A 16,513-nucleotide genomic window follows, 5' to 3' on the forward strand; every position below is an offset into this window, starting at 1 on the left:
ATACATAAATACATATGTAAATAAATGCATAGTACACGTATTTATTATATGTATTAAAAGAAATAAAGAAATATATATACGTAAGTATATATGATCATATTTATATAGATACATATATGTATATACATTCGTACACATATAGACATTTATGTATTACATTGTATATATATGCGTGTAGGGGTATATATATATATGAAAGGATAAAAGATGGTAAGAGAAGAAAGATTGGGACGCCTTTAAACGCCGGCAAAGTATCTTTTCGCTCGCGAATAAATCGCCGCCATTCGCCCACCGGCTCGAATTTGCATTTTCGCGTTGCACCAAACGAATAATTTATCTCACTCGAGATTACTTTGTCATGGGGGTTCGCTTTGCGCGAGAACGCGGCCGAAACGGGGAAAGGCCTCGTGGTAGTTGTGATGATGATGGTGGTGGTGATGGTGATGATTGTGGTGGTGGTGGTAAATGCAAACGAAAGAGAATGAGAAAGAATGAGAGAAAATTATTCGCGAACGATCAAAAAGAAAATGGAAGGAGTCATTCTCGAAGTCGGGAGAAGAAACGGCTTAATCAGCTTAAGGCGTTCTACCGTCTTATATAGATGCACCGTATATACAAATGCATTTTACATATGCACCGTACACTTGCATCTTCTTCTTCTTTTTCTTCTTCTTAGGTGTAGAAAGGTGTACGATTAACTTATTTCTCGTTTTAATATCGAACTTACTAGTGAACTTAAAATCGCGAAAGGATGATGCATACTCTCGTGCAAGATCAGATTGTTCATTTTAATCTTGTTTTTTTTTCTTTGTGTATTTTGAAAAAAAAAAAAATAAGAAAATGGTGTTAACTTGATAAATAGTTCGAATATTTTCTGTTATATTAAGATGTCAATTGTCAAATATTTGAAAAAAAAAATAGGCAAAAAGGACAAAGTATCAGCGAAAGATGTTTAAGTGGAGTGGGATGGGATGGGAGTTAGGGGGTTGAAAACATTGGCGCCATATTTTCACTGGAACTTGAAAGATGACTAATAATCGTTGACCCCGAGAATGGTTCCTACGTGCCATCCTAAGCTCGGCTTATGCCGACCACATGCCCTGTTATTTAATATGGTCTTAGGGTGTGTATGTATGTGTGTATGGGGGAGAGAGAGATATAACGGAATTAATTTAGAAAAATAAACGAGAAGAACACAAATTGTTAGACAACATAGACAAAGAATGCAGAATATTTCAATGGATGATATAATAAATACAAATCGAATTGCATGGTGTTAGAACCTTGAACGTTAATAATACTATTACAATATGGTTTAATGTTTAAACAATGTTTCAAGGAAAATGTAATAGAATCTTCTTAAAAATAATACATCAATAACTATCGTAATTGGAGCAACACAGATTGTGTTCCATTTGTTCGAACGATATCAAACTGAAAAAAAAAGAAAAGAAAATCGAAGGACTCCCCGTAGCTTTTGCTATTGGAAATAAAACAGAACTGAGAACGATCCCCGTGCTCGTAATAACAATCATCGAGTACATCGCGTTGTTGTTACACACACATATATATCTATTAGAATTTACACTTAAGAGAAAATTAGATTGAAGAGAGGAAAAACCTTAACCCAATTGATTTGTATACCCATAAATCTTTCGAAAAGCGTAATGTTATGAATGGGAAAACTGGGTCGAATTTATTTCATTTTGATAAAAAGACAAACAAACAAAGTAATTTTAAATTATTCGATAGTTTAAATTCGATAATTTCTATTATAAATGGTCACAAATTTGAAGGTGATTATCTTTTGTAATTTTTGTTAAGATATAAAATAAAATAAAATTTACTTTCAATGTGATATTAAGTTTCTTCAATATGCAACTAATTAAAATGATGAGAGAAAGAGAATTAATGAAAAATTCATTTCTATACAACTATGATTTCTTTTAAATGATTCCGAGTAAAGTAGACAGATTGTCTAGCTCTAGTAGAAATACTAGTAATACTCTTTTACTTTCATATAATTTAAGAAAAAGAAAATGAACAAAGTAGGTAATAAACTTTGTGGGTTTCGTATTGAATTAAGAAAGAAAAGTAACGATGTCAAATGTGTAAAGAAAGTACGACAGAGATAGGATGTAAGATCTTTCCTCTCTCTCTCTCTCAATTTTCTCTTTCCATCTTTCGTATATTCGTCGAAAGATAGAAAGAGAAAGAAAATTTTATGGGCATCGTTCCAAGGGGCCAATGGCAGTCGAAAGAAACGGGAAAAGAGTTCACACGTGCTTCCGAACCTCGACGATTTCGTGAATCGTGACTTTTGCCACGATGAAAACGACGACAATAATCAAAAAGAAAATTAAAAATAAAAAGAAGAAGAAGAAAACTAGGAGCAGTAGCCCATGTTTAATTTTAGTTACAGACCGAATCGAAATAATCTTGGCAACAGTTTTCTCGTATAATTTTTGCTAACTATAAATTGATTGGGTGCCAAGTTGTTAAAGATAGTAAAGAATAGAATGATGATGATGATGATTATGATGATGACAACGACAACCACCTGACGAAGGTTCATAATTTTCCTAACATTTCGATGTCATTTTCCCAAACCTAGAATACAAATTGTTTTTTTGTTTTTCTTTTGAAACGTTTGATACGATAAATATTCTTCTTCTTCTTCTTTTTTTTTTTACATTTTCTTCTCGATTGAATTTCACGCTTTGACCATGAAATTTCATAAAAAAAACCCTTCTCCTTCCTTCCTTCTATTTCTTTGAGAGATCGTGCCACGTTTTACGTTTAGTCACCGTCGTCAAACTAAGGCTTGGGTTAGTAGACCCTTTCGAACTCTCACTCGTTCCTTCCTTTTACCTGTTTCTTTTTTTTTTTTTTAGTTAACGAGCCAATGGAAAGGCGACCATCTTTCTACCGTGACTAGTGATTTTTCTTTTTCTAACTTCTTCTTATTCTTCTTCTTCTTCTTCGTTGCTGTTGTTGTTGTTGTTGTTGTTGTTGATGCAATGATGCAATGTTCCCAGCTTATGTTAGTTACACGCATTTAACGATTAGTTTCGCAACGACACGAGAGAAATTGATGATATGACCAAACATCTAGCTACAGTTTATTATTTTTTTGTTTTTTGGGATCTGGTCTTTTTCCTTTATCGACAATCTCGTTAACTATCCTTAATAACTTTTTAAGTAGGATCATTAATATCTCGTTTTTTATTTCTTTTCCTCATTCTTATTCTTTTTATTATTATTCTTCGAATATATTATAATACGATACTAATATATCTTTTTGTTTTTCTATATTCCTTACTATTTTTAATAAAATTAAATTTAATACTTTTATATAATTAATAATAATAATATAATTGCGAAAATGAAGAGATCGTAAGATTTTTCTCGATGAACATTAACGCTGATTCATTCGAGCCTTTCATTTTTTTTTTTTTCTTATCGAACGAAGAACATAGAATAATGGGTATTCACTTTTTATACTACACGTTTTGCGATGAACTCAGCCATATTTATAGATCTTCATCATCTATTTAATTTAATAAAGTCTCACCTCTTTTACATCCATCATCTTTAATAGATTTTTTTTTATTTATTGAAATTTTCTTTTTTTACAAGAGAAAAGAACAGGAAGCTAAAAAATAAAGATTGCGTAAATCTCAATCAACATTCTGAAAATTTGATCTGGAACTACATTATTATCTTTTTTCTTTTGAAACAGAAAAAAAAAATAAGGCACGTTATTAATCATTGTATTAACGCCCGTTCGAAATATTATTAGTTCTGAGTTAATTGTACAAATGAAATAATCATTCGTCGTAGTTCTTAAAGTTGACACTAATGATATCTCGAAACACACGATGTATAATATTATAGATTTTTTTCTTTTTTTTTTTTTAAACATGCACTCGAGACAGTAATGATAATACTACATACTATAACGTTTCTATACAAAATGAATCACGTTACTCATATAATTTAACGCAAAATTTAACTCACGCGTTTTATTTAATAAATTTAAAGAAAAACTATGCGACCTAAGTTTCTTTTTTTTTTTTTCTCATACCACATATATCTGTTTTTTATTCGAGATCTATATAGTTTATCATCTCACGTTCATGAAAATTTCATTTATTTATATCTTGCGTACAGGAGAAAAAAGAAGTGAAATAAATAAAAAAAAAAAAAAGTGAAATAATTAAAAAAAGGTTTCTTAAAAAGAAAAAGAGAAAAAAAAATAGACAAAAATTATCTGCACGACGAGTAGAGATGCAAGTTAGGTCGATATAAATTATAAGGATAAACATAGACCGTGATCGATCGCGTGTTAAAACAATAGCGAGCAACCTTTTACGAGATTTAACCTTGATGGGGAAAGCCAAGAATATGGGTGTGTGAAAGGGGAAAAAAATAAAAAAAAGAATTATAAAAAGAAAGAGAGAAAGAGAGAAGAAAAAAAAAATAGAAAAGAGAGGACGATTTTAATAGAGGGAAGATAAAAATAATAAAAATAAAAGGAAAAATATAACAACGACGGAATGTATTACGTCATACAATACACACGTACACATACACGCAGGTACATACGATAAAATATTTAAAAAGTAAAGAAATTGAAACAAACGTTTCCCATTACAAATCAAATTCTTATGAGTATAATTATTTTATATTTAATTATATTAAAATAAGTATGTGTGTTAGTAAATGATTTGTAGAAGCGTATAACATAAAAATAATATAATTATAATAACAACGACACGTGGGCAGTGCCGGATCGGATTGGTGCGAGTCAAACTTAGAGTAAATTATTACGAAGCCGTTCAGTGATGCGTCCGAACATGTTAATACATCTCATAATGGGCCCTTTGTCGCGACGTCCACCAACAATGCATTCGTTATAGCTCAGGACGACCAACACAATTACACTGACACTGACACAACGAAAGCTCACGTTCCTGCTCACGTTCCTGCCCACGTTGTGTGCACCAGCGTGCACAAACGAATGAACGAACACACGTATTGGACACACCAAGCTCGTTAGCACCTTATTAGCGTCATTCCTATATATATATATATGTGTATGCATGTGTATATATTAGTTATACATTATACGTAAATCTTTAATCAATTGTTTCTTAAAAATCTTTTCTAATTATTTAACATTTTTATTTATTTTTATTCTTCTCACTTTCTTCTTATTCTTCACCTGTATATTATAGAATATAAATAAATTAAAAATCATTATTTGTAAGAAATAATATTCGAAATAATTAATATAATATTCGAAATAATTAATATAATATCAGAAATAATTAATATAATATTCGAAATTCAAGTTTGAAATCTTGACTTTTTTATTTTTCGATATTCTCTTCCCCCCACCCGATTAGTTAGGAATAATTATAAACGCACAACGTTAGTATTGTTCCTTTGATATATATATAAAACGATTATGGGAATAATATTGTGTCGTTTCATGGCACGTTTGACGTTCGAAAAGACCGTTACGTATCGATTCGCCTTTGGTGGTCCATCTCATACTGGAGCAGCCTGTTCTCCTTGTCACAATTTTTCTCTTTTAAAAGAATCCTGAAACCGGACACTTTCCTAACTCTCTTTTTTTTATTTAATTTTTTTTCTTTTTTTCTCAAATCCTTCTGTATCCCCCATACCCTCGTTGCTTCTGTTAAAATCTTTCATAAATGCATGCATACATACATATATACACGTATACACAAATATATAATACATGTACCTATATATTTACGATATTCCCCTCTCCCTTCCACTCCCACGACTGGGGTTAAATTCTCGAGTGATTTTTTCGTCGAAGAAAAAAAAAAAAACCAAAGTTAAAATGGTGCACGCTAGTCTGATCACGTATTACTCCTTAAAAATGCATCTATGTATTGAAAAATAATATACGAAAAGTATTTACGAAGAAAACTGGCTTACTATTTTTACCTTAAACCCTTTCTCTTAAAAACTCACGTCTCCATCCTTTTATTCCACTCTTAGGTTTGACTTTAACGTACAATGATGATTCGTTCACGAGATAAACGTGGTTTTCATATCCGATCGTTTTATGATTATAGCTTAAAGATTATTCTAGTATTATCAACCAATGGTATTCTTTTACGATACAAATCTTGGGGGTTGGTTGAACAAGGGGTAAAAATAAAAAAAAAAAAAAGGAACCTGAGTATTTCTCTGTTAGAAATAAAACACACTTTTATCCAACATCCTTTCTTTATCTTTTTGTTAACCCCTTCACCCTTCCCCCTTCACCACCCGTCCACTTTTCTTCTTTCCTGAGTAAAAGAAATTGAATTAGGATCGTTGAAAAAAGAAAATGGAATGAGAACGAGAGGATGAACTCGTTTCTCGACTTCTCCTCTCTCAGAAGTCACATTTTAATTGCACATTGTCGACCATTCAAAGAAAGAAAATAATAAAGACGAATGGAAATGAAATGAAAAAAAGAAATGTAAAGACACGAATGATGGCCGGAGACACCCCTTTGACATTTCTTTCTATTACACTTAAGAGATTTTTGTTTAATCTAAAATTAAATTTCTCATTCTTTTATCGCTTTGTCGTTAAGCATTTCTTTTTTTTGGTTTCCATTTCGTTGATTGATAAAAAGGGATATCCGTTTTGTTCGTAGATACACACAGTGTCTAAATTCTTTTTAATAAAAATTTGTCAATGAAAATATTAACAGTGTATTTTATAATTAATTATATAAGAAAATAAAATAATAAAAAAAAGAAGAAGATATACTCACCCTCGTACATTTGTGCGTATTGAGGAAAACCAGCAGCACGTAACCACTTGCAAGCCTCTTGTGCTTCGATTTCTGCGAAAGCAAAAAATGAACGATTAAAAATCTATCATCGGACTTGTTTCTTGTCGAATAAACAATTTATTTTCTCTCTCATTCTATCTGATTCTTTTTAAACTCACGTATGTTACTAAATACATATATACACACACATATATATATATACACGAATGATGATTATAACCATTTGAGAAAATCATTTTCTTTTATTTGTTATATACTTGTCTAAGAGTAACAAGAATATTATAAGAAATGTTCTCGTTCCTATATTCATTGTACTTATATACATACATAGACACATATTACATATATATATACATAGATAGATAGGAGTATCTTTTCTTTTCTCTTAAAAGAATTCTTGACGTTCATTAAACCGGCATCGGTGGAACGAGACGTTTGCGATTTTCTCAATGAGATCGTATCGTCGTATTGGATGAATGAAGGTTTCGTCGGGAAAAAGCAGCATCCGCGACGAGAAACGCGTTCTTTATTTCGTGTGTGTGTATGTGTGTATACTTGCATACAGGGTGATTAAGTTGAAACGTTTAACACGAGCTCGCGAACGTACGTTCTTTTCCTGACACACTTTATCTTCTTTCTTAAAAACAATTTCTTTTTTCTTCACACGCACACATAATCGAGTTAATAATGAATTCATATTTTTTTGTTGAGTGTGTTACACAAAACTTATAAAATAAATTAATTTCAAAGGTATTATTAAATTGAAATGAATTATAATTCAGGTGTTGATAAAATTCAATCAATTTTATTTCCAAATATTTTAGATATATATACCAAACTATTCGAAATTATTTTAGAAACACCCTGTATACGTGTATGTAAGCTTACATACGCACACACACACGTGTATATCGTAGGAACGACATCGACGTTCTTCGAGGCCAAAGGGAGAAAAGGAAGAAAAACTTTCGAGGTGGACGGAATGCACAGACGGTACCCATTCAATCGTCAAGGAATAACGTCGTTGTACCTCGTTTACTTGTAACCCTACTGAGAAAAATAAAAAACACCATGAAAAAAAAGAAATAAAGAGAGAGTGGGAAATAAATATATTGAAAGATGGAAAGAGATAGAGAACAGATAATCAACTATTATTTTTTAAACTCAATTATAAAAGTAATTATTCTTCTGTTTTAATCAATCAACCATATATCATTGATATTAATTACAAACATAGTGGTTTAGGATTAAATAAAATAATATATATATATGTCTATTACTTAGGATGAAGATGCATCTTTAAACGTATGTGTAATTATGCGGAAAAATTTGACGAGAAAAGTTGTCGATGCATACGAATTCAAAGATGTTGCATACTGGAGGATTCTCTTTGCATTCGGAATCGGACCACCCGTTGAGGTGAAAAGGGAAGGATTTTATAGGATCCCGTCGTGCCTATAATACACCTATCTTATTCATTTCGATTTCACGAAAGAGAAACTAACAAGTATTTATATATATATATATGTAATTATACATTTACTTATATATTTATCAATTACAAATTTAAAATTCAATTTCCATTGGGGTTTGTGGAATTTAAAAAGAATTTATATAACATACAGCAATCAATATTCAAATAATCTAATATCTCAACGAATTTTTAATAACAATCGTAATAATTTATACATCAAATTTAAATAAAATCCTACACCGAGAATTTTTCTAAGATATTCCTACAAAAAAATATTCCATTAGAAAAATAATTGTTACAATAATCTATCCAAATTAAATCATTATTTTTGATTCCTTAATTTTTTAAATTCCAATTGATATTCTCTCGAATGGTTTTTCAACGAGATAAGAGAATACAGTCAAAAAAATAATAATAAAAGAGAGAAAGACAACGATGCTTGGACATCCAATCTCTCTTTCTCTCTCTTTCTTTCTGCAACTTATTTCTAGACGACGAAATCGCACGAAACGGACAAGCAGCGACATTTCCATAGACGAACGACATGGAAATCCACGATGTCGAGATCGCTTTGCGGTAGGTCGGCACGTTTAACATCCAGGTATCCGGTACTGAATAAAGATCTACGTAGGTGTGTCACTTCGTGCGGAATAAAAGCCCGGCGACTGCTGTTGCGACGCATACAACGCATAGGTTTTTACACGTACACATATGCAATGTCAAAAACACATATACGTATATATATATAAATGGTTTGTTAAATATGTACAAGGGCCCTTTCGTAAAAGAGATTTAGCATTTACGCAATTGACAACACTCGGACGTGAAAGATTCAAGCAAAAAATTGCTCATAAAATTAATAATAAAAAATTGTCAATTACTGAAGAAGTTCTAATAAAGTTACGAAACGTTTAATTTGATTAAAATAAAGTTCTAGTTATTTATACTGTCCCATTTCCCTAGTACACATATTTATTAATAATTTTATTTTTGAACGAGAGAAACAATTCATTGAATTACATATAAATTTTCCGAACGAATTATCAATGTTTTAAGTTAAATACATTTTGTCTTTTAATGTGATATAAATGAAAAATAGAAAAACAATAAAATAATATAATTATATAAGAAGGATAGAAAAAGAGACAGAGGGAATGAAATATTAATACGAAACACTATCGAATAAATTCGTGAAAATTTTCGAGAAGAAAATAAGGATCGTTCCTTTCGTTATTATCATCGTAGTCGTTGGAAAATAAAAAAGAAAAGGAGGCCATCGATATAAAAATATACTCATCCAAGTGTGGAACACACTTGACCCGAATTCAACAACGAACAATCGAGTTCTGGGACACGGACATGTTCTAAACTTTAAATAAGTGGATATATATCGATTAGTAGCAATTGAAAAAGAAGGAAAAATCTGAAAAGAAAAGAGTATACATGTTTATAAAGTATGCTACTCGTCTTCTATTCGATTAAAAAAAAAAAAAAAGGAACGTAAAGTTTATATGCTAACACGTTGAAAATTCTTCAACTCTTTTCTTTTTTTGGTCTACGATCGGTAAAAGAATTTTGCTTTTCGTCCTTATTCTTTTTCTTTTTTCTTTTTTGTTCATTGGACGACCAGTAACACGTTGTCTCGAAATTGGCCTACTTCGATCACCTCGATTTAAACTTTGTCGAGGTTTTTTTTTTATATGTATTTGTAACAACACGTAAATAAGTATTTATATGTACTCTTAAAATTAGCTTTGAAACAAAAACGATTCGTTTTATTGTATAAAATTAATTAAAAATCTTTAAACTATAATTATTCTCTCTCTTTCTTTCTATATCTTCTTCTTTTTTTAATTTTTAATCCGCTTGAAACCATTCGTATAATACTTTTTTAATAGACACATAATATCCCCCCACCCACTCACCCACCATCTGTATTACAAAAATCTCAGGTAGAGTAATTAATACTGATTACTTTAATATTCTACAACCAAGGTTCCGACCCTTTTATATTTTTACTTTTACAGATTATTAATCAGCTTAAAAGATTTTCCCTTCTTTCCTTCCTTCCTTCCTTTCCCTCACCCTTTCACCCTTGGCTAATGAAAAAATAATTAATTACAGATTCAAAAAGCAAAATCTCGTATGCTATTATACTTTCTACGAATTATCTACATTTTTAATCTTCCATTATAATTATTCTCGTTGTTTTTTTACATCAGCTACAATAAATAATTCTTTTTCTAAATATTGTTTTATATCAAATACAATAAATTATGCTATGGAGATACATACACATGAATATAAAATATAATGTAATATTAATTATTATATTAATTATTATTTCTTGAGTCCTATATCACATGAAAATTATATTAAAACAGAAAAAAGAAACACTTAAATATTAATTAAATATAATTTATTATTTAGTTAAAAATATTTATTAACGTTTTAAAAGAGTGTTATAAAGAAACAAAATTAAATTTAATTAAAATAAAACACAATGAATGTTTTTAGAGTAACTTCGATAATTTGTTTCGTTAACAACGGTGTCCTATATTTTTTATAATTAATCAACAACGTTTATATTTTATTTCATTGACATGAGAAAGAAAGAGAGAGAGAAAAAAAAAACTATATGAAAGAAAGAAAGAAATAATTGGTGGGATGTATGTCTCTGATTTGTACGATAACGAAACGAAGACTGTCGATCCAGTTGTCTCACATCGACGTGGGCCATTTAATTAACGTCCATCCACCTCCTCCTCCTCCTCTTCCTCCCCCACCTCCCTCCTTGATCCTTCTTCATCTTGGGAATCGATGTAATCCCATGAGAAAAAGGAATCATTCGGTATAAGTGAAACGAGACCCCCGATGTCGTTTAAAAGTTCCTTATTTTAAATTTGCATACATTTTCTTATTCAGGTTTTTATAATTAAAAAAAAAATTCATTATCGATTATAATATTATATTCATATATTATATATAATTTGAATTAAATCGTATATATCAAGAAAAAAAAAGAACAGAAATCTAAAATGAAGTTGTTAGGAAATATATTTATTTGATGTAAGAGATAAATAATGACACAGAACGTAATAATTTATTTTTTTATCTATAATTATATTTTTATATCATTAATTTGTGGTTACTAGAAAGAAATATAATTAAATGAAAATAGGAAAATAAAAATTGATTTTAACTAATAAGAGAATAAAACATTTGACATCGTATAATGAAATTTAAAAGGTAATTTAATATTTAAATCACGAAAGGGGGTTTAATTAGTATGTTAATTAAAGAAAGGAATGCTTTCTTTCGTGGAAAGTATGTCAATTGTATACCTATACGTAAATACGATACTTTTTAATACGATTTCAAGATATCTCTTTGATTAAATTGATTCTTGATCAAGTAATGTTAACATTAGAGTTTATTTAATTATATTTCTTTAAGAGGATGACAACTTCATGGAAAAAGAAAACGTATACGTAATCTTAAGTACCCATAGATTACAAACGTAAAGAAGATTTTGTTTTTTCTAAAGACACGTTAGTTTGACAGTTCGTAACGAAAGAGAAAAAGGAACAAAAAAATGAAAGAAATAGAGAAAGAAAGGGAACGTAAGAACGAAGAAAGGGTCAGTCCTTTATCTATCTTCACTTCTTCTTATTTTTCTTCTTCTTCTTCTTCTCGTTTCTAATTCATGTAAGTATGTATGTAAGTAGAATGTAGATACACATGTAACTCTCATAGATATGCAAATGCAAAGTGACAAAGAGTCTCTGTGTAAAGTGTTTTTCAATCTAGTTGAAATTCTTTGTTAAAACTTTAGTTGAAGAAGTGTATCCTATCTTATATTTCATTTATAAAATTATGTTATTTATAAAAAACATGTATGTATATAATTATCGAGAAGTAATTATTAATTATAATGCGAGAATTATTTTTTTCGAAAAATAGTATGTGCATTTGATTGGCTATAAAATAATTATTTAATAATATAATTAATTATTATTGTAATATAATTATTAAAAATCATATATAATTAATGAATATAATAATATATTTAATATATAACAAATATTATTGTTATAATTTATATTAAATTATTTAATGATATTTAATAATATAAAATAAAGAGTATATAAAGTGCATTAGAATATTAAAATAATAGTAAAGTGCATTAGAATATTAAAATAATTGTTAATTAATTGATAAAATTGTCTATTGTTGTTTAAAAAACACCGAATATAAGATTGGTGGTAATTTACGTGTCCGAAGTCTAACAAAAAACTGATTTAAAACAATGTATTGTATCGCTAAATTTTTATGTTTATATATTGGTTTAGTAACGAAATCAAGTTTAAAAAAGTCATGTAAAATATAATACTATATAATATCATAATTATATTCTATTTAAAATACGTTAATAGATAATGTAATATTTCAACCAATATATATGTGTTAAAATAAATTGAAATATAAAAAGAATGTATTAGAGAATGAAAATATAATTGTTACTTAATCGATAAAAGTGTCTGTTGTTGTTTAAAAGCTAGGTGTACCGTCCTCTTCAAAGTTTCCTGTTAGACTGAGTCATTGTCCTCTAGAAACATACTTTTATTGAAAGTTGTTTATATGATTTTCCGAACGTTGCGCACGCGTGCAACGATGATAATATTCGTAATAAATAGAATTTAAGATTATAACGTTCTCATTTTAATATTTTTTTAATTTGTATGTAATTGTTTAAACAAATGTTCATTTTTTTTAACGTTCCTGTGCAATGGTGACTTAAATACTATTACTTAAAATACTATTATCGTTAACGAATAAAAATGATACGATTTGTTATTAAAAAATGTGTCAATTGATAATAATTAACGAGGCATACATACATACATATTTATATATATATATATATACACCGTACATGTACTATATATCAATTTTCGTATAATTATAAGTGAAGAAGTTACGATTTACAGATACGTAAGAGTAAAGATCGTTATGAGAAATAATCGGAATTCGTGTTAGTAGTTGCGTGGGCGAATTATAATGAGACGAACTCTATTGACTCTGAAAAAGAGTTAGTAAAAAATAAAAAAAAAACAAAGAGAGAGAGAGAGAGAGAAAAAAGAAATCACCTTCCACCTCATCGTAATACGTGATAAACGCATGGAATCGATGTTACGGTGTGTTACTTGCATGAACAATGGAGGTGAAAGGTAAGATGAATCGTGGAACTCGCTTTTTTCTTCTTCTTCTTCTTCTTTTTATTCTTATTCTTTTTTCGATCTGCACGATACACCCGTTTATTTACTTCCCTTCTTCTTCCCTTTTTTTTTTCTTCTTATCCTTTTTCAGTAGAGAAAAAAAGAGATTACCTTTTGTCGTTTCACGTAGTTATATTTTACGTAAAATAAATACGTGTGCGATTCGATATTCACATATATATTTCTTTCTTTTTAATTTGTTATGATTTATATATTATATTTTTTGCGTATTTGTTAATCACTTAATAAAAAATAATTTGTATCGTTGTGTATTATTACAAAAAGAAATGAAATATTATTTTAAATTGAGAAAAATATTGAACAATTTATATTAATTAAAATCATATCCATTCTATACCATGGATAATTATTATTGATTTTTACAAACATTTTCATTTATTTTTATTAAAAATAATATTAATATTGGTCTTATTTAATTGACAGATTAAATGATCGTAGAAATAAAGATAGGAAGAATAATCGGTATGACAAAGTTAACTAATTAATAAAAAAATATGTAACTAACAAAAAATGAAGACGAAAAAAAAAAAAGAAAATAAGAAAAAGGGACTAAGTTTATAGGGAAGAATCGTAGGGCTGAAACTTCGATAATTAACGTGCTACGGTGTCCCAAGAGAAAAGTATACACATTTTCTATAAATATAAAATTGATTTTCCTTCGATACAATATCGAATGAGTATCGTAGGGGTATGGCCTTGTTCACTTTTAAACGATAAAGAGAAAAAAAAAAAGATAGATAATGAAAAAGAAAAATAATACCGAAGAAAAAACGATCCCTCACGATAAACTTTTCTCTTTCAACTTCGTTTTCATTTGGGAAAAAAGAAAAAAAAACCATGAAATAAAAATCTAAAATGGTATCAATTGGGTCATTGGATAGTTTCGTTGACGAACAATATAAAACACCATAGTACTTTTTTTCCTTATTTCTTTTATCTCTTTTTCTTTTCGATTAAAATCCAAAATAAATCTCATCGATTAATTGTTAAAAAAAAAAAATAGGAACGCAAGAGAATTATGAAACGCAGATCATCATCATCATCATCATCATAATAATAATCATCTCGTATTGGGACGAGTCGTGTCAAGTTTTACCAGTTGGCCTTCCCTTTTCTTTCAGTTAACAATGAAACACATGAAAAATAATATCCCATTCGTTTCGTATATATACTTGTTGTAATAATAATAAAAATTAATAATAATAATAATTTATAAAAGGAGTGTGTTATACTTTGTTCGTTTATCTTTCTCTCTTTTCTACTTTTTGATTTTCTTTTGAATTCTTTTTATATTTCTATTTGTTATAAAATGATTTGACACGATGATCAAACTTGGACATTTTAATTATTAAAATATTCCTTTTTGTTTCGTAACACGAATCATTGAAATAATTCGCTTTTGTCGTGCTTCGTTTATACAAAGTTATACGATCTATAGCAAACGAGTCAAAATGTTGACAGTAATTAAAAACTACCGTTACGCGTTCGTTCGTTCGTTCATTCTCTTAACGAAATCTCGTTAAAACTTTGAGCGACTTTTACATCATGCTTTTTAGTAACGTTCTATCCACTTACTTTGTTTTATTCTTTTTTTTTTTTTCTTTCTCTCTTTCGTGGTACGCCTGTGTTATATTACATTAAAAAATATAAAACAAGAAAAAAAAAGGACCCACTCGTTCAAAGATTCGATCGTCATCGTATGATGCAATAATAATGTAATATAATGTTATGCACTTTTTTTTTTCTTTTATTTTTTAATTAACTTTTACAAACGCGTACGTCGAATGTTATTACTTTGAATTTTTATATGGGGTATATTCGAACGAATAAAATATAACTCTAATACCATTTACTAACACATTTTGTTGTGTGTACTATCGTTTATTATATTAATAAAAAAAAAGAAAAAGAAAAAGATAAAAAGAAATGAGATAGAAAACGGAAATCACTATAGCAGCGTGATTTTCATGGGGTAAGGGGGAAGCAGAAGGGGTGACTGATGATGATGCATAATTTCAATCTGTTCTAGCATATTTCCTTTAGGTTAATAATCTTTTAATAAAGAACGAGATTCGTTTTGAAGTTAGAAAATCGATAATACGAAGAGAAGTAATAGAAGGGTTGTGGTAGTGATGGGTTAAAATAAGAACAAGAATAAAAAGAATAAAATGACGATTGTAAGGGCCCACCAAAGAGGGATTGTATTTATCTCTTATTCGTTGTGTGAGAAACGTAGAAGAATTTTTGTTGTATATAGAAAGAGAATACGTGAAGAACATAGAAAATATTCGCGATAAAATATCCGTCGTATTCATGGTGGAAAGGGAGAAAACCATCATTTGTCTCTTTATTTACCGACCCAACCCTCTCTCGCGTATAAATTCACTCCCACGAGGGAATTCTCATAAAATTCATTTATCTCCGGTCATCCGTGGAAAAAAAGATATAAAAAATATTAAAGGGAGCTTATTTGAACGAGGGGGGGGGGAGTGGGAGGGGGATTGGGGCCCCTAAATCATCGTCAAAACTTAACACTTTTAATCTATGTTCCATGATCTTTTCATTTTTATAATTATTTCGTCAAACGAATTGACACAAAGTTGTATAAAAAAAAACAAACTATATAAAATATCAATTACAATTTCACACACACAACATAGCCCCCATAAAAATATGTGTAAAATTAATTTTTTACAACACAAAAGAGAAAATAATAATCGATCATTTTACTCAAATATTTTTTCGTATATCTTTTTCGTCTTGTAATAACAAAAAAAAATTTGTTTAACAAACAAGGATGGTTGTTAAGGAACTCACGTTAGTTTTGATCGAGAAAAATAATCCGTTACACCTTGTCTTATGTACACGTGTGCGTGCGTGCGTGCGTGTGTGTTAGTTGTCTTTGCTCAT

General features: G+C 29.2%; 1 protein-coding gene across 3 annotated transcripts in view; it reads right to left on the reverse strand.

Annotated features, from left to right (window-relative positions):
- The window catches only part of LOC106789570, a 189,580-nt gene that overhangs the window by 29,659 nt on the left and 143,408 nt on the right, over positions 1 to 16,513 (reverse strand). For all 3 annotated transcript variants that reach the window (XM_014753908.1, XM_014753907.1, XM_014753905.1), the window contains one exon: positions 6,809 to 6,880. In XM_014753908.1, the coding sequence (XP_014609394.1) occupies positions 6,809 to 6,880 (72 nt within the window). The remainder of the gene's footprint in view (positions 1 to 6,808; positions 6,881 to 16,513) is intronic.

The sequence above is a fragment of the Polistes canadensis genome, unplaced genomic scaffold, assembly GCF_001313835.1.
Source record: "Polistes canadensis isolate GaletaPanama2010 unplaced genomic scaffold, ASM131383v1 scaffold_191, whole genome shotgun sequence".
Classification (NCBI taxonomy): Eukaryota; Metazoa; Arthropoda; class Insecta; order Hymenoptera; family Vespidae; genus Polistes; species Polistes canadensis.